At 39.3% G+C, this 20,093-nt stretch overlaps 1 protein-coding gene across 5 annotated transcripts in view; it reads right to left on the reverse strand.

Moving 5' to 3' along the window:
- Positions 1-5,300: 5,300 nt before the first annotated feature.
- The window catches only part of bbx (BBX high mobility group box domain containing), a 37,353-nt gene continuing 22,560 nt past the window's right edge, over positions 5,301-20,093 (reverse strand). For 4 of the 5 annotated variants that reach the window (XM_035911930.2, XM_035911931.2, XM_035911929.2 and 1 more), the window contains 7 exons: positions 14,213-15,050; positions 14,000-14,132; positions 12,917-13,068; positions 12,149-12,238; positions 11,606-11,800; positions 8,244-8,433; positions 5,301-7,570 (listed from right to left, as the gene is read on the reverse strand). In XM_035911930.2, the coding sequence (XP_035767823.1) occupies positions 7,492-7,570; positions 8,244-8,433; positions 11,606-11,800; positions 12,149-12,238; positions 12,917-13,068; positions 14,000-14,132; positions 14,213-15,050 (1,677 nt within the window). In that variant the 3' untranslated portion in view covers positions 5,301-7,491. The remainder of the gene's footprint in view (positions 7,571-8,243; positions 8,434-11,605; positions 11,801-12,148; positions 12,239-12,916; positions 13,069-13,999; positions 14,133-14,212; positions 15,051-20,093) is intronic. The other variant, XM_006800528.3, reaches the window with a different exon arrangement.

The raw sequence follows: 20,093 nt of genomic DNA on the forward strand, positions 1-20,093 counted from the left end.
ATATACCTAACTAGCAGGGTTGCCAACTCCCAGCAAAAAAATAGGGGACAACCCCCCCACCCACCCTCCGCCTCATGATGCTTAATCGATGTAATCGACTTTAATTTATTGCCAGGGTAAAACAAATGCACAGAAACCAGTTATTCTTCTACAGTAATTAAATAGATTCAATATCTTTCTGCAACAGAATTGCAGACTGCACACATGGTACTATAGCTTATTAGGGCATATTAGACTTAATATTTACTATATACAATAATGAATTTTTATATATTTTACATCAGATGACCACTTTGGTTGTAAGATTCAGTTGTATTTATTAAAACCTAGACATTTTAAATGAGAATAAGAAAGAAAAGTATATGGCTGTGGCTCCAGCAAACATCAGCTGATACTAGAAAGTAAATAAATAAATAAATTATAACAACAGCTTATCAAGCTTAAACGTGTTGCTGTTGTTTAGTGCGACATCCGCTGGTTTCGTCTTTCTGGCGCAAAGTGGGGGATAAACAAACGAGACGGGACTTAGGACAGCAAAGCCGATCAGCTGATCATTGATCAGTTTCATGATTGAAGTAGCAACAGGAGCTGGAGGGGGAGAGAATGAGAGAAGAAGAGGCAGCTATGCAGCGTAAAGACACAGAATAACTCCAGCTTTGTGTCTTTTTTACATTTTTTGCTGAAGTTCGGGACAAATGACGTTCCTTTACACCTAAATACGGAACTTTAACGTTCGACCTCATCGGCTGTAATTGGTCCAGCCCACAGTCGATCATGAACATTTGGCCAATCCACCACCTTTCATTGTTTATGCCGTTACAAACAAACAAACAAACAAACAAAAAAACCGTCGGCCCATTAAAAACGAAAAATCACGCCCGGTATGCCCGATGGCCAGTCCAGCTATGGCAGCGGTTATACAGTTTACAGTTATATATGGTACAGATGAAGGTGAGAGGGGGGTTACTGGGGCTTTGTTAGGTACACCTGTTTAGCAGATCCTACAAAAATATCTAATCAACCAATCAAGTCACAGTACCTTAGTGTATTTAGGAATGTTGAAAAAACCTGTTTAAGTTCAAATCGAACCTCAGAATGAGGAAGAGAAGTGGTTTAAGTGACTTTGGCAAGGTTGTTTGTGACAGATGGACTATTTCATAAAGTGCTGACCTTTGCGCCACTAAGCCTAATCTTAAAAGTAGAGATAGTGTCTGTCTCCTGAATCCAAATTGGAAGCTGGCTCCACAGAAGAGGAGCCTGAAAGCTTTGCTTCCCATTCTACTTTTAAATGCCACAAGTAAAGTCACAAGCAGTTAGCATACTCTAGGATAGTAGAAAAGTGCTATATAAGAATCAGTCTATTTACCAAGTAAGCCGGTAATCTGAAGAGTGAAGTGCTCTATTGATAGGGTACTATAAGGTCTTTGAGATAAATGGGGCTGAGTGAGCATGCAAGTGCCAATGCCAGGGATTCTTACTGCAACATTTTGGATCAGGGAGTTTTAGGACAAGGAATAATCTGATAATCTGACTGATAATAATGAATTACAGAAGTCCCAGAAGTAATAGTTCCATGAAGTAGTTTTTAGCATTACTTAGAGACAGAATGTTTCTAATTTTGGAGATATTGTGGAAATGGAAGAAAGCAGTCCTGCATATTTGTGTAATATGTGCATTGAAGGAAATATCCTGATCAAAAACAACTCCAGCATTCCTCACAGTGTTGCTGGAGGCCAATGTAATCTTCCAAAAATATTGGAAATTGAATTCCAGTCCTATTAAAAAAGTGAATTCTTTTTGTACATGATACACAATAAAGAGATATTTGACATATTCTTATTTAATTACAAATAGAATATTTGATATCTTACAAAGGTACCTAAAACAAAATCAGTCATTGAATGTGGAGAATAAACTAAAAGAATGCAAGACCAAATCAAACTTGTGTTTTAAAAAATATCTTGCAACGGTGAGTACCAACCAAAAGTGGTCCAAGGAAGGGCTACCAGTAAACCGGTGACAGGGACATAGGCGCCCAATGCTCATTGATTGGCGCAGGGAACAAAGGCTGGCCCATGTGGTACAATATTAAAAAAAAAAAAGAGCTAATGTAACAGAAATAGCAGAAAAGGTTTTCATATAAGAGTCCAAACACAATGCACCACAGGTTGCTTTGTATGGGATTGCAAAGTCACAGGTCAGTCAGAGTCCCTTTGCATGTGAGCACCAAAACTTGACCTTGGAGCGCTGGAAGAAGGTAGTCTGATCTGGTGAATCACGGTTTCTTTTACGTGATGAGGACAGACAGATGCATGTGCAGCATTTATCTGTGGAAGAGATGGTAAATGGACTGGTTCTTATATAGCGCCTTTCTACTCTGAGCGCTTTACACAACTTGGTTCGTTCACCCATTCGCACAAGCACTTTTTTCTATGCTCTGCTATGTAAGTGCTTTTTATCTAACATTGACGTGCATGGGATTAGTATCTTGCCCAAGGATATTTGGCATGCAGACCAGAGAAGATGGGGACTGATCCACAGCTGTGTGACACTCTGGGCAAAATTCTCCTGAGGAACCCTGGGTCCTGGACTTCACGTGGATGTCATTTCTAGACATAGCACATACCTGAACATTACTCCAGACCATGTACACCCCTTCGTGGCAGTGGCCTCTTTCAAATGGATAATCCTCCCAAATCCCAAGTCTGATCAATGGAGTCCCCTCCTCTCAACTTGCATGACTTAAAGAACCTGCTGCTCTCGCGGTATTGGCAGATTCCACAGGACACCTTTAGAGGTCAGATCTGTTTTAAACAACAATGTTACTATGGTGGTTGTGCTGTGGTCCATGTACAGTTATCAACTATTTTTTTTGGTATATTTATTTATGTTTGTGTACACACACACACACACACACACACACAAAACAGGGCACTAGCTGTTCATTATAAATATAATAAGGCAATGGAAAAATGTATATAAAAACACTTATTCCACACAGATGTAGTAGATGTTATTTTAATAGGTGTTCAAGAAGCAAAAGTTGCGTCAGAAGAAAGTGTCAAAGGAATAACAGTTGCATCAGCAAACAGTGTCATGACATAGTTTAGGACGATGTGGGGTATGGAAGGTCGGGTGGCTAAGGGATCCCACACTAAGCAGGGGTTCCAGTAAGGCAAGGCTGCATGTAACAACTGGGCTTTAACAATCAAAAACAGACGTTTCATAATGATTACAGTAACATAAATTAGAGTAAGCACATGATATACAACCCTATTGGAGGAAAGATACTTAGAAGATCTGACAATCTCTTCATCACAAAAAAGTCATGATCTACATCCAGTAAAGGGTAAATAACCTTATACATGTGCATGTATAAACAGATGCATATTCATTTCTATATTTCACTGTTTGTTTGTTTTTTTATTTGACTAAAACTATAAAAAGGAGCAGTAATAAATAAACCGGGACTCAAGCATTTCATTGTTGTGATTGCAGAAATGTCCCAGTTGAACTCTTCTGAACAGACTTTTACTTTTACTGCAAAGGAAAAAAGTAACAAACCGGGGAAAGAGATTTTCCAACCACTCAATATGCACAAATCTTTCTTTTATCAGTCTTATGGATGGTGACATGACAGTCCTTTGGACTTAAAACTGCCCCACATTTCCAGTGACTATAAGGTGCAGCAGCTTTTCTGTCATGAGAACTGTTGGTTGTAACAACTATGTACCTTAGAAACAGTATACCATCATAGCATACAATACAGTACAATCAAGACTGAATTAGAAAAATACAGGTACAAAATGATTACATTCAAGAAGACAGTGCTAACACAAAAGGGTATTATAATCATTTAGGTCATTAATATAGGAATTCAACATTATAGAAGCATTTTCTAGGTAGAAAAAGTGAGGGAAAATGACAAAATTATGGCTGTATTGTAGATGTGTGGTTTTGTTACTGACACACACACATAGTGCCTTGAAAAAGTATTTGCCCCAACATGTTACATAATAAATTGTGATGAACCACATTTTTAGAAACCCGAGTTCACTTTCACTATCCACACTCCTGCCAGACCTGCTGAATTAAGACATTACTTAAACAGAACCTGTCTGACAAAGAAAAGTAGGCTAAACGAAAGGACATCATCCCATAACTTAAAGAAAAAGATGACATCTATCAGACTGGAAAGGATTTCTATGGCTTTGAGACTCCAGCGAACCACAACGAGTGCCATCATCCAAATGGAGAAAACCTGGAACAGTGGGATTCTTTTTCAGGAGTGGCCAGCCTACCAAAATTACTGCAAGAGTACACTGAACAACTTGTAAAGAACTGCAAGGCTCACTTGCCTCAGTTATGAAGCAGTGTTCATGATTCAACAATAAGGGATATCTATGGAAGAGACCCAAGGTCAAAGCCACTGCTGTCAAAAAACAAATAAACAAAAAAACTCCAATTTGATGATCCAAGAATTTTGGTAAAAATACTCTATGGACTGACGAGGGAAAAGTTGAACTCTTTTGGATATGATACATTTCGTAACATTTAACATAAAACCAAAATAGCATTTCATAAAAAGTACATCATACCAAGAGTTAAACAGTATGATGGTAGTGTGAGGTCTGGGACCCAAATGACTTTGCATGATTGTTTAAACTATTAATTCTGCTCTCTACTAGAAAATCCTGAAGGAGAATTTGGACTTACCAGAGACCACACTAGAAAGTCCACCTGTGAGGGGTTTGGTGTGGCCTAGTCAAAGGTTTTTCATTCTTAAAACCCTCCAATGTGGCAGATTTAAATCAATTCTGCAAAGAAGAATGTAACAAAATTTCTCCACAGCACTATGGAAAAAATCACCAGTTATCAGAGATGACTGAGTGCAGTGTATGAGTTCTTGCCACCAAGGGTGATACTTGGATCTTTGTCTAATATTCGTTTTGTTTAATGCTCTCAAACCTCTGTGTTTCACAAACAGGCAAAGAAACAAAGAAATTAGCAAGGTGGCAAATACTTTTCCATGACACTGTATACATATATCATTAAAATGCATAATTTCCACAGAGTGGGTAAAATTTATATATGCTTCCAAGACCATGACCATTTTGCCTTGGGTCATAAGGTGCAAATACTGAATATATACAGGCATTTAGTGGTGCCTTTTTGTTGCACTTAATTCCAACTCTGTATCCCACACAGGATGAATTGTGCTGATAATGATACCTGAATATTTAAATACCTAAAAAACAAAAAACAAACGAAAAGAAACAATCTAGAGCACCCCCCCCCCCCCCCCCCAAAAAAAAAGAAAAAAAAAAAGCAGGATTTGTGGCTGAATATACCTTTCCCTTCTTTGGCAAATGTCAACATACTTACTTGCTACAAGCTAGTATCTGTCTCTTTTTTTTTTCTCTGTGTGGTCTGGGGGAAGACAACTTCTTTGTCTTTACAAAGAACTACACTGATTTCCACCAGTGGAAGAACTATACAGTTTACCATTGTACCAAGTGACAGAAATGTAACTTCCTTTTATATAAGAAAAAAAAAACTACATACATCCATTCTTAGGATTATCATAAAGCATTTTGGGGTTCCTTTAACTTTTTTTTTAAATAAAACAAGTTCTTAGATGAATTAAAGACTTGTTGCATGTACAGGAGTATTTGCATTGTAAGGCCTATATAAGATATGAATGACTTTGAAATAATGTATTTGATTTAGAAAAAAATGACTTCTCTGAGATCCAATATTACAATATTTCTGTCTCCTGTCATTAAGTGTCTGAAAGCACTGAAAGACACCTCATTATTTGAAGACAGTGCATTTTTTGGTGCCTCCCTGTTTATCACAGTAGAGACACATTTGTCATCTGTGAGCTTAATTTTTTTTTTTTAACAACAGTCCTAATCCAGTAAACTTCACCTCAGGAAAAACAGTGAAGTTCTTAAGGGACCTAGTTGAAAGAATATCATAAACACACACCCAAAAAAGAACGATCAAATAGAAAGCTAAAAGCTATAAAAGTTATTAAATGTGACTGAATCTAAGTATTGGTCTCCAAAGAGGAACAAAAGGCTCCTCGTGGTACATACATGACAGGAGTCGCAGTGGAATATATATATATATATGTATGACTGAGGAATATATATATATATATATAAATATATTCCTCAGTTGCTCAGTGGAATATATATACACACACACATACATATATTCCACTGAGACTCCTCTCATCTATGTTGAAATTGTGGCTGGTTTTAGCCAGGTCCTGAGGGTGTTAAAGATACTATTGACTCAAGTGAGAACACTGCCTCTGGTGGAGATGATGCATTTTATTACCCCATTACATGAGCAATTTAAACTTAAACTTATGATTAGTCTATTTTTATGGTATAAACAAGCAAAACACTTCTTTCATGAAGTAAGACGTACACATAAATTAACCTTTCTAACTGCTACGCAAACTGCAATAAGATCAAGTATTGACAAAAACTGCATTCACTTTTCAGAAATGTTTGCACTGACTTTGGGACACTGAGCAAGAAGCTGCTTGAGGGCTTTCTGGTGGCAAAGAGGGTGTAGGTGGGAGGGTTAAGACTATAGTTTAAGCACTTTTCCTCAATCTCCCCATCACAAAAATGTGTTTTTTCCCCCACAAGCCTCACAGCCACACTGTGATTCTACTGCTAGAAATTAGACAGGGCTCCTTGTTTACATGCAAGTGATGCACAGGTCTACTTTTCAGATTCAGGCTATAACACATTTATTTGCGGTTACCACATACTTTTGTAGTAAAGCATCACAATTTTAACACATATCCAAACCTCAACCAAGATTTCTTCAGTGTTTGAGTACACCGTAAGACTAAGTTAGTAATGGTCTACCAATCGTGGTTGGTTACCCTGGTTTAAGCCATTTTGGGTTGAAGCTAAAAGGGATTAAGAGCTATTTAAATGCAGAGGTATTGTAACAGAGGTGGAGGGAACTCTTCAGCAGGTGTATGTGTGAGGTATAAAAGATGAGAGAAAGCTGATTTGTCTCTAAAACAAATGCAGTTTCTTTTTTCTTTCCATCTAAAATGCCTTAACTTTAAAATGGCCTCTGTTTGATAAACATGTACAATAAACCCATGACATCCATCTCTATAAGAGAAGCCATGCACTGGTTGATAGCTTGATACTTTCAAAGGCCCTATTAGCATATCTGGGAGTGGGGGTGGGGATGTATGGACTTAAGAAAGGCATCTTTCCCCCAAACCAAAAGAAGGTTTAAGGGGAAACACTGAGATAACGAGGAGGTGGAGGAAGAGGAGGAGGAGGAGGAGGTCTCCTTCTCCTTCGAGGAAATTTACCACAAAGTGGAAGGTGGAATATGTCCAAAGCTTCTCGATCAAGTCTTCATTCAGTGTGGGGCTACCACAGAGGAAAGTTGAGATCCAATGCAAACCTTCATGTTGTGGCTTCTCAGAACAGCAGAAGAGTTTCACTGATCAGCGCAGGAGATGAGAACTGGAGTCTGGGAAAGTTCGTTATTCTGACTCTCAGCCAAGCCTCTCTGACCTCTGAAACAAGACAGTAAGAGAGACTGAAGAGTATGCTTCATTTTTCAAACTAGTTTAAAGGTTTTGCTTTCAAGCACTAGGCCCATTGTCTTTTAATGCAAAGTTCTTGGAAATTCTTTCACGTTCTCTGAATTTCCACCATAGTCTAAAAGACTATATGACATATGAATAGCATTTTTTTTCTTTCCTTTTTTCATGTCTTCATTCTTGACAGAAGACAAATCGGTCATAAAACCAAAATAACACAATATACAATAAAAAGAAAGAGTATTAAAAATGCTATAACTGTCCAAGCTTGGTTATTGCAGTGCCGAATAACACAAACAAAGAGTCATTTGACATAAAGCTGAAGCAGAGAGTAGAAATGAAAATAAAAATACTGGGTTGCAATAAGTCATATGCATGCGTCGTATAAATAAAGCTGAACTGAACTGAATGGTTCATATGAGATATCTAAATTCTAGACAGCAGTATGTAAGGGTGCTAGCAGTGCTATCTATTTTTGTAAATGGTCAAATTTATAACATTTGAGTGAGGAATACCCCCCGTCCCCAAAAGAAAAATGACCCCATAAATAAAACCTAACTAATCTCTGGTATATTACAATTCTTAAGTGTTAGCAAAAGAATAACGATCACAAGCCAAGTCCATGCATACGGTAACCGGTCTCTACCTGTGAATATTTTCCATGGCTGCAACCTCAGCGAGGGCAGCCAAGCTGAACAAGGCAGGCAGCTCTTGTGATATGGTGCTTCTTTCTGCCTCCTCTCCTCTGTGACTATAGCACCCCATTTCATTGCATAAATTCTGTTGTGGTAATGGCTTCTTATCCTGGTCCTGGTTCAGGTCCCTTGTTTTGTCTTCTGTTGTAACAAAGCACAAATGTACAATTCTCAGGAACATAACTGAATATTTTTCAGAACATGTCATTAATAGTTTCTGCTCACATATTAAGTTTCAAAATAATTTTACCAAAAACCGTCATGACATGAGATGCCAGAGTGTATCGTGCCACCAACAAGTAGAAATGGTTGGATCATATAAGTAAATATTAGCTGATACTTGTGGTACGTAGAAATGAATTTGGTAAAATGTGCTCTCACTCAGTTCTTTCACTATCTACAGCACATGTAGCATCACACATCACAGCAAAGGGTGTACTAAGAAGGAAGGAGCTATATTCAAACACTTATGTTTGGGGATGCTGTGACTCAGAATGGGTCATCTACCGACTGGAATTTCGGTAGATTGAATCCCAGCTCCTTATGTTTGTGTGTAAGAGTATCCTTGGGCGAGAACCTCGAGTTCCCCCTGATGCATCCGTCAGAGTACGAGTGCGTGAATATTTTCGCTAATTCTTTTATCTGAAGAATGCTTTAAGCAGAGTAGAACAGAATAAAATAGCCCTTTATTCCTTTTGTACATGTACAATGAAATTGTGGCCGATACAAAACGTGAGATACAAACTGCTGGATACATTTTAGACACTCACCTGCCATTCCCTTCTGACCTCTGGCACAAACAAGGCATTTTTGCCTAGACAAACTGGATTTTATTGAAAATCTGGAAACTGTTGTGCAGGAAAATCCCAGCAGATCTGTTTCTGAAATAGTTGAGTATTACTCAGACTAGCTTTCTTCCTCATTCTGATGTTAGGTTTGAACTTCAACCATCTCTGCATGCTTAAACTGCTGCCATTTGATTGGCTGTTCAAATATTTGCATTAACAAGAAGTTGAGCAGGTTTATCTAATAAAGTGGTAAATTTAAGAATAAAATTATTAGTTTTCACAAAGTCTGTGGATTCAGTTTTTATTATGCCAGTTTGCATAAATGCAGTGGTCCCTCTTTACCATAAAACTAAACATATGACTAAATATTCTATTTCCACTGCATTTCAGCTCTGCCACAAAAAGACTGTGTGATTGTTACACAGGAAGCATGTAGAAACAGCTTAGAAAAAGAGTTTGGGTGACTGCACAAGTTGAGTGCTCAGGCTGAGTAGAAAAGTGCTATATCTTGATTAGTGATTAGTAGGGATGGGTACCGGTATCCGGTGCCATGATGGCACCGGTTCTGACATAAACGGTAGTAACCAGACCGAAAAGCAGCGCACATTTCGGTGCTTTATTTCGGTGCTTTTTTTTTGTTGTGTTAAAGTTGTGATACACTTTAGATTCTAGCCAATCATTTTACGTTTCGAGGATAGTAGGCGGGTCCAGGTACGTACATTCTTTTAGAGAAGAGCTACAGATTAAAAATGCCCAAGGCAAAGCGGTCAAAAGTCTGGCTGTACTTCACAGCAAAATAAGCAAACTCAGCAGCCTGCAACAAGTGCTTTAAAGTGATACTGTGATACTGTCAAAGAAGGTAACACCTCAAATCCGATGAAACACCTGGCGCATAGCGTTTTTTTAGAAGCCGAGAAATGCGCCGTATTTGATAGCTTGCTGCGAGACCTCACACCGTGCACATCTACTGCGGGTGTGGTGCCTGTTATCGGACTCGGAGTTAGCAACATCCCCCAAAAACCCGAAGAGGAGAGTCCTGGCCCCTAGCCCTGCCAGTGTAGCAGAAATGATGACGGATGATGATGGCAGCAGCAGCCGTTCTTCTCTGCGTGAGTAGCTTAATGTTCGTGTGTAATTTATGTTGAGTAGGCTAACCACGTTATTACATTAATGCATGTAAGGTGAACTAGCAAACACCATCGTAGTTACATGCGGCTGTCTTCTTGTTTGATGGCAGATACTCCCTTCACCCTGGTCAAAAAGGCTAAAATGACCAAAGAAAAAGTGGAAAACAGTGAAACAGAGGTTTTTGGACAAAGTTTGTGTTTTTTCGATTGTTTAAGCACTGCTTCCAGCCAAGAGTGATGCCATAAATCCCCTAGAGCTGCAGAAAAGGCTAACATTGTTATCTTTTTTTTTTTACAAAAAAACAGCTAAACATGAGAGGTTTTTGGACCAATTTTGTGTTTTCCATTCTTTAAGCACCGATTTGAGCACCATTTAAGCACCGGCACCGTTTCAAAAGTACCGGTTTGGCACTGGTATCGGATAAAACCTAAACGATACCCATCCCTAGCCATTAGTGCTGTAAACAACAGTAGACTGGTGGGTAATAAGCAAATAAATAACGCCGAAAAACAAAGATTTGACATGGGAAAACTGTTCTTGAAGTACACAAAGAGAGAGAGAGCTGTGCATGAAGTGTGATTTTTATCGTGGTGGAAGCACGACAATATTTATCAAATGTGAAGCGTAGTTTAGATCTTCTTTTGCTGCTGGTTCAGTGAATTTTGGTTGGAGAGAGACGTGTCCGTGTACGGGCCGTCGGGTGAGAAAGCCAAGAAAGAGAAAGCTGATTCTGATGCGTCAGGTCGGCGCTCTGTGTTTACGTCTTTGTGCAGAATCCGTTTACCTGCTCTCATTTGCTGTTTGGTGGTTGTTGAAATAGTTTTGAGAGCTTTAATCTGAGATTCTGGCGTTTCTGGCGAAATACATTTATATTTAAAAGTTGATTCAGGATTTAATGAATTGATATCGCTTTATTCAAGCTACTCACCTCCCTCTTCCACCTGCACTTTCAAATGTACACACAAAGGACTACGGGACAACTACAGGACCACGGCCAATTTTAGAGGTCCTGACTATCTCTGATTGGGACACACGATAGCGTGATGTGTGTCAGTTGTCCACACGGACACTTTCAGAGTTGCGGAGACTTTGAGAAATACATTGCTGCCATTTTCAATTTACAGTTTAATGCCAAGATACTGTATACGAGAATGATCAGACAATGTAGGTACAGGCTGCTACAAGCTAATAAGCTTTTAGTTCCAGTTTCCTTAATATATCAGTCTGGGTGGACTGAGTATCTTACTAATTAAATAAATTAAAATATAATATCAGCATAAGACAAATTCTGGACTATCAAGTTGGACCTGCCACTTTCAAAATGACATTTTTTTTTTCATGTATATTGATACATTGAGCTAAACTGCAAAAAGAAAATGGATATTGACATTACTCACCCTCACTTGGAGACACACTGCCATGTGCCGTGCGCACCAAGTGTGTGATCTTAGTCTTCCTTGCCTTTCGTTTCTGGCTACCAACTAGTATCTCCATGCTAGCAGTGCCCTGGACATCTGGGCACATTATGGGAACGGGAGCACATAATTTGACTTCCGAACCTATATCCAGTGTGGAATCAGTCTGTCCCACTGCTGTGGAGCACAATCACCACAAGGGTTTCAGTCATTTGACCATCGCACAGACATTAAAAAAAAACTGAAAATCACCGGCACAGACATTTGAGTCCTCTTAACAATGACTTAACGATTACAATTTTATCATTCATTGTGACCAAACAAAAGCATACTGTTTACAAATAATTCTCTGCAGAGTATTTCATAGATATCCCCTGTGTCCTTTAGTTACAGTTTTGTTTAATAACTTAAAAATCACAAAAACAGGTAACTTTTGAACATTTTCATCCCCTGTGTTTCAGTTTTAATTTGAAAATGGTTCATGGACCTGCTATATAAAGCGCAAAAATCAATAATCTATTTCACCTTTTTCCACTGCACCTGGTTTCTCCTTTTTGTGTTTGTGCAATCTCGTCCTAACAATCTTGTGGAATGTAGTCTTTTTCTGAGATGGCCCTGATATAGCAAAAAAACAAAACAAAAAAACAAACAAACAAACAACAAAAACAACAAAAAAAGAGATAGGTAAAGAAAGGAAGATCATGGAAATTCAATGTTATGGAGTCCAAAGGTTTCTTTGGTTTGTTTCTATTTTTTTATACATAATGAGAACTGGTCCTTAGTACCTGGACAGGACTGTATAAACAGGTATAGAGTGGATTATGGATGATAAGTGAGGGTGTAGAAATGGGTGACAAATTAATAAAAAAAACCTCAACATCAAGATTTAGTGCCTTAATGTCCATAGGTGTCTAAAACATTGATCAAAAATATATTTATAGTTAGATGTTTTGATGCCGGCAGTGGAAATTGCTGTCTAACAACTGGGCCAAATCTTCAGTTAGGGTACGGTCCAATGACTGTGAAGGCCATAGAATGTCATTCAAATAATCCTCATCTAATCACCCAATAAAATGTTGTGAACTGTTGTGTCCTATACACTGGGATATCGTGATCCTCAAGAGACCACATCCAGTAACCATTCAATCTTCAGTCAAAGGGAACACAAACCCCCCAAACAAAATCCACCAAATCTTCAGGGGCCAAGGGTTTGAGTGTTTCTTTAATTTGTCACTCATATGTATATCACATTATTTATTTTAGTGTAGACTGGACCTCAAACTTTGTTCCTACCTTTTCCGGTCTTAGACTCATCTCTTTGGATGGTGGTGCTGTCTGACTTCTTTTTTTTTGCAACAGCAGTGCCCTTTTTATCAAAGGTCATCGGGCTATACTGTGGCAGGCTGTTAAACTTCTTCTCAAACTCCTCCTCCAGTTTACCTAGGCTGACAAGTAAATTTCAGAGATTTACAAAGGGTAGCTTAACAAGCTTTAAAAAAAAAAAAGCCAAATGTCAGTGATCTTGTAAATTCTTCATACACCAGCACAGAACAATAAACTGGACACAGGGAAAGAATGGGCATTACAACTACTTGCACAACAAAATTTAGGTGCAATGAACTATTGAGTGTGGTTTCCATTTTAGTGGTTCATTATGGCCCTCGACATACTTGACTATTATATATGTGTAATTTATTAGCTAAAAATATCATTTATGTATTAGCACTCTAAAACAGCGGTCCCCAACCCCCGGGCCTCGGACCGGTACCGGCTCAGGTGTGAAATGTATGGTTTTCAGGGTTTTTATCGGTTTTCAGCGTTATTTTGTTATCGTTTTTATCGTTAACTCGGTTTTCCTGGGTCTTTTCACGTGTGTTATGAATAAATCTTCTTTTTTTCGGTACCGGTACTAGTTTTATTTTGTTGTATTTATCCGCGACACCTTAAAGGCCGGTCCGTGAAAATATTGTCGGGCATAAACCGGTCCGTGGCGCAAAAAAGGTTGGGGACCGCTGTCCTAAAAGCATTCCTGACAGGAATTCTATTACAGGTGCGTCAGTATTACATATATATTATAAAACCTTTTAATTATTCACCAAAGGAAATCTAAACACATACACACAAAAGTGGAATAGTGCTAATATGATGTATAAATACAGGCAAAATTATTACACCCCCCGCCCAAAAGTTTATTTCAAACTTTGACTCAATTGACCTCTCTTTTTATCTGTGACCAATATCACAAATATATATATATTATTATTATATTTTCAAGTTACTACGGGCCACAAGAGTGAGAATAATACTTGGGTTAAAAATGAAGGATTAGTTACTTGCTCCTATTCCTCAGAATGACTGTAAGAAAAGCCAACTCACCCCTGAGAAGACTCGTCTTTGGACTTGGACTTCTTGAGCTTCTTGGGACAATTAGGTCCTATCTGTGAAACTGTCCAGCTATCATCACTCCAGTTAGCGTCATGATCAGACGTACGGAAAATACCTCTTTTACCTGCAGATATTTGCAAAACACAAATTAAATTCTGCCCCTTACATGTATCAGTCACATCGTTCTTGAATCAAAATAGATACCTCGGTCAATATTGGCTCTCAGTGAAGTCAGCATTCCCTCAGAGACCAGAGTTTTATATAAGGCGCCTTTACAGGTTCGCTCTGATTTCCTGGACCCACGATTTTCAGTGTTAGACTCACAAGTTGCATCGCTTGACCTTTCCTTTCCTTTGTCATGCTCTTCAAGATTAACAAGTGAATGATTGCAAGAGGACTTATGGGGTTCTATTGTCTGTCCTTGGAAATCAGTGCTTTCCACGTTTGCTGCTTCTGTCCTGGAGCCAATATCAGACAACTTTTCTTTCATTTCTACCTCAGGGGAGCTGTGCTGTCCACTCTGCCCACTGCTGTCATCCATCTCCTCTTCATCTTTGACAAAGCTCTTGATTTTCAGCTTACTCTTCTTTTTGGGCAACCCACCACTAAGACAATTGTCATCCTTCTTCTTGGACTTTTCCTCTGTGTCCAAACAGGCCCCTTTAGCCACTGACTCGATTGTACTGAATACACTGTCCAGGCTTTCTGAAGGGTTAGCCTTCTTTATAACTTTCTTTGATGAACACCGGCTCTCATCATTATCATTTGACTTGGTCACGTCTCTTTTCCTACCTTTTTTTTTGACAAGTGCATTTTGGCTGCTGAATTGTGGGAGAATGGCATTAGTGGAGGTAGACGTGAGAGAGTAGAGCGAAGGTAAGAGCGCTGCTTTGTGAGGAGAGGCAGGGGAGAGGTCAGTGTCTGCTCTCTCCTCCTTGACCTCTGGCTTGATAGCAGTTTGTTGGAGAGGGTCTGTGGAGGAGCTGTCCTCTGGCTGAGATGCAACTGTGTCCATTTTTCCAGCTTCAGATGCTAAACACATCTATTTGGAAGAGAAAAGCTTAAATCAAAGACAAAGACTGGCAACAGTTCACTCAAATACCACCAACAGCAGTTTTTCCCTCTCAAATATTATCATTTCCTCATGCCTATCGATGTAGTCTAACATTTAAAGATACAGCCCCTTAAAATGACAGTACTGTGTCTTTGCCTGGTTTATGACAGTAACAAAATTCCCCATCAGTGATGTAGTCATTTTATTTACTGCATGCTATCATGCATTTAAATGTATTAAGATCTTCTATAATTGTCATGGAATCATAATGCCCAACCTGTCTTTAAAACAATTATTTGTGTATGTAGGCCAGTGATGCTTTTGCAAGTTCTTCATTTCGTATTTAGTGGTGATTGGATCAAATTCTGTTGCAGATACAAATTTTGGTGACTGTTATGTTATGTACTGGCAAAGTACATTTAAAGTGACACGTGTAACAAATGCAAACTGAGGACATAACATTGCGTTTGCAGATGGATGATGAATATGAAAATCAGAAGAAATAGCATTTACAATACAGCTGGTTGGAAGGTTGGTGGTTCAATCCCTGACTGCCCCAGCCTGCATGCCAAAGTATCCTAGGGCAAGAGACCGAACCCCAAATTGCTCTCCAATGTATCCATCTGAGAGTGAATGTGTTTGAATGCTAGACAGAAAGCACTTAAGCAAAGGAAAAAATTGTGTTTGTGTGAATGTAACATGTTGTTTAAAGTGCTTTCATTGCTCAAGTAAAGTAGAAAAGCAGCATGTAAAAACCAGCCCATTTACCATAAAAAAAACATATAGATGTTAATTAATGCTGTATGTATGGCAATGATTGGCACACCCATTAAGGAGGTGAGATGGTATAAAGAGGTATATGTGTATATGCCATGATCATTATAGTAACAGGAGAAAAGCTAAAAGAAGATACATGTTTGTCGGTGTAGTTTTGTTTTTATATTTGTAGCAAATATAAACTGAAAGTTGTTCAAGTTGAAAATCATACATGATTCCAAACATTTTTTACAAATAAATAACTGCAAAGTGGGGTGTGCGTAATTATTCAGCCCCCTTTGGTCTGAGTGCAGTCAGTTGCCCATAGACATTGCCTGATGAGTGCTAATGACTAAATAGAGTACACCTGTGTGTAATCTAATGTCAGTACAAATACAGCTGCTCTGTGACGGCCTCAGAGGTTGTCTAAGAGAATATTGGGAGCAACAACACCATGAAGTCCAAAGAACACACCAGACAGGTCAGGGATAAAGTTATTGAGAAATTTAAAGTAGTGATGGTGAGATGAAGCCTCATGATGAACTGAAGCTTTCCACCCAATTGGTCGACTCATGGTTCGAAGCATTGTGATGATTCATTTGCTCTACTGCGCCATCAAGTGGACAATTCAAGTGAAGCGGGCTCTGTGATTATAATGATGTGTAAACCTCTAAACTGAATAAATAAATTGTTTTCTTGGTTATTTATCCTGAATATTGTCTCAGTATGTGTGATACAAAAGAGAAAGTGGAAACTATCAGGACAGAGTTTTGGTATGTTTGTGTAACTGTTAGCCTCAGACAGTCAGTCAATAGTATAATTCAGATCATACATCAGTACATTTGCATATTTTTATAACTATAAAAAGAAAGCTGACACTTTCGAGACTTTATCTAATGTGTAAGCATCACAGCAGATGTCTTAGATTAGAATCAGTGAGCTGTCGGCTTTCAGCCCCGACCGTGTCCGTGCTGTCTGGTGAGAAAGGCGACATTTCACTGATTCTGACGCGTCAGCGCTTTGTTGTTTTTGCACGTCTGCACGTCTTTGTGCAGAATTGGTGTACCTGCTCTCATTTACTGTTTTAGCTGTTTGGTGGTGGTTGAAATGTAGTAATATTTATATTAAAAATCGATTCAGAATTTTAATGAATCGATATCACGTTATCCAAGCTAGAATCGATTTTAATCGATAATCAAAACCCGCTAGTACCTGTGTAATCATGCTTATGTACATCTGGATAATGACACAAACTAGTATTTGGCACTTCACTTTTTAATAAACTAAAAGACAGAAATCAGTTTATAGGATCTGTAGTGTTGTTTATTTATATTATGGTGCTTATCATTTGTGATATTTATTACTGTGTGCATACTTTATTAGGAGAGATAAAATAAAATAAAAAATCTCTTCCTTCCTGGTTCCATCGATTAAGGAAATGCTCAAGTAACTATGTAACACGTACGTAATCCAATTCCATAACACAGTGTGACGGGAAATCAGCTGTTTTTCTGTCCATTTTATTTCGAATCTGGCGCGAACCGGTGAACCAGTCCCTGAATCAGTCACGTGGTACGGACTGCCCGCGAGGCCTCGAACGTCACTGCATACGTAATCAAAGCAAGCCTCGATACGCGCTTCACAGACACGCCCCCGAGATTACCCGACACACGATTCGACGCTTCGACACACAGGACACATCACTAATTTAAAGCAGGCTTAGGCTACAAAAAGATTGCCCAAGCCTTGAACATCCCACGGAGCACTGTTCAAGCGATCATTCAGAAATGGAAGGACTATGGCACAACTGTACCAAGACAAGGCCGTCCACCTAAACTCACAGGCCGAACAAGGAGGGCGCTGATCAGAAATGCAGCCAAGAGGCCCATGGTGACTCTGGACGAGCTGCAGAGATCTACAGCTCAGGTGGGGGAATCTGTCCATAGGACAACTATTAGTTGTGCACTGCACAAAGTTGGCCTTTATGGTAGAGTGGCAAGAAGAAAGCCATTGTTAACAGAAAACCATAAGAAGTCCTGTTTGCAGTTTGCCACAAGCCATGTGGGGGACACAGTAAACATGTGGAAGAAGGTGCTCTGGTCAGATGAGACCAAAATGGAACTTTTTGGCCAAAATGCAAAATGCTATGTGTGGTGGAAAACTAACACTGCACATCACTCAAAACACACCATCCCCACTGTCAAATATGGTGGTGGCAGCATCATACTCTGGGGGTGCTTCTCTTCAGCAGGGAAGCTGGTCAGAGTTGATGGGAAGATGGATGGAGCCAAATACAGGGCAATCTTGGAAGAAAACCTCTTGGAGTCTGCAAAAGACTTGAGACTGGGGCGGAGGTTCACCTTCCAGCAGGACAACGACCCTAAACATAAAGCCAGGGCAACAATGGAATGGTTTAAAACAAAACATATCCATGTGTTAGAATGGCCCAGATCTATTTCCAATCGAGAATCTGTGGCAAAATCTGAAAACTGCTGTTCACAAACGCTGTCCATCTAATCTGACTGAGCTGGAGCTGTTTTACAAAGAAGAATGGGCAAGAATTTCAGTCTCTAGATGTGCAAAGCTGGTAGAGACATACCCTAAAAGACTGGCAGCTGTAATTGCAGCAAAAGGTGGTATTGACTCAGGGGGCTGAATAATTACGCACACCCCACTTTGCAGTCATTTATTTGTAAAAAATGTTTGGAATCCTGTATGATTTTCGTTCCACTTCTCACGTGTACACCACTTTTCATTGGTCTTTCACGTGGAATTCCAATAAAATTGATTCATGTTTGTAGCTGTAATGTGACAAAATGTGGAAAAGTTCAAGGGGACAGAATACTTTTGCAAGCCACTGTACATGCTCACAGTGGTATTCAGTCAGTATCATATCGGTCTGATTTTTAATTTCAAAATAAAAGCCCTCAAATAATTGTTCTTCTTAATTCAGCATTCAGTCACAAAAACTACCTCATACTGAACATCTCTAAGACAAAGGAAATGTAAATAATAGTAGATTTACCAAGTTTCAGGCCCCCTCCCCAGCATGTTAATGAGGTGGATGTAGAGGTAGTAACAAAATATTAGGTGTACACCTAGATAACAACTTAGACTGGTCCCTGAGCACAGACGAACTATACAAAAAGGGGAAAGTCGCCTCTTTTTGTTAAGAAAACTAAGATGTCTTGACATCTGCAGTAAAATGCTGATGGTAGCAGTATGGATGCTGTGTTGTCTTCTGTGTCCATTTCATGGACGAGGTATTCATTGCAAAACGTGCATAAATTCAACAGCCTGTGCAGGTAGAATTCAGCAGCCATGTGCATGTGCTGCTATAGTTTCATGCTCTTGTGGTTTGCTCTTTGAGCTCGGAGAGAAATACTGCTTGCTCAAATCAACTGACTTTTGACTGCTTGGAGGCAAAGCCCAAAGAAAGCGAGGCTCCTAATGTGAACTCCTAATGTGTCAATCACTTTGATGGACAGCAACATAGGCATTCTTTTAAACCATTATGTATTTATAATTCAGGAAATAAGTTTTGACAAATGAATTATCACTAGGGATGAGTACCGGTATCTGGTGATCTGACATAAACGGTAGTAACCAGACCGAAAAGCAGCGCACATTTCGGTGCTTTATTTCGGTGCTTTTTTTTCCTGAGCTGTGATACACTTTCTTCTTCCTTACATTTGTATTGGCGGTTGGCAAACAACTGAAAGGTGCATTACCGCCACCAACTGGTATGGAATGATACACTTTAGATTCTAGCCAATCATTTTACGTTTCCGAGGATAGTAAGCGGGTCCAGGTACGTACGTTCTTTTAGAGCAGAGCTACAGATTAAAAATGCCCAAGGCGAAGCGGTGAAAAATCTGGCTGTACTTCACAGAAAAAGATGCAAACTCAGCAGCCTACAACAAGTGCTTTAAGCTGATACTGTGCAAAGGAGGTAACTCCTCAAATCCGATGAAACACCTGGCGATGCATAGCATTTTTTTAGAAGCCGTATTTGATAGCTTGCTGCGAGACCTCACACCATGTACATCTAATGCGGGTGTGGTGCCTGTTATCGGACCTGGAGTTAGCAACATCCCCCAAAAACCCGAAGAGTACAGTCCTGGCCCCTAGCCCTGCCAGTGTAGCAGAAATGATGACGGATGATGATGGCAGCAGCAGCCGTTCTTCTCTGCGTGAGTAGCTTAATGTTGTTCGTGTGTAATTTACGTTGAGTAGGCTAACCACGTTATTACATTAATGCACGTAAGGTGAACT

This window comes from Neolamprologus brichardi, chromosome 10 (genome assembly GCF_056152115.1).
Source record: "Neolamprologus brichardi isolate AB-2024 chromosome 10, ASM5615211v1, whole genome shotgun sequence".
NCBI lineage: Eukaryota > Metazoa > Chordata > Actinopteri > Cichliformes > Cichlidae > Neolamprologus > Neolamprologus brichardi.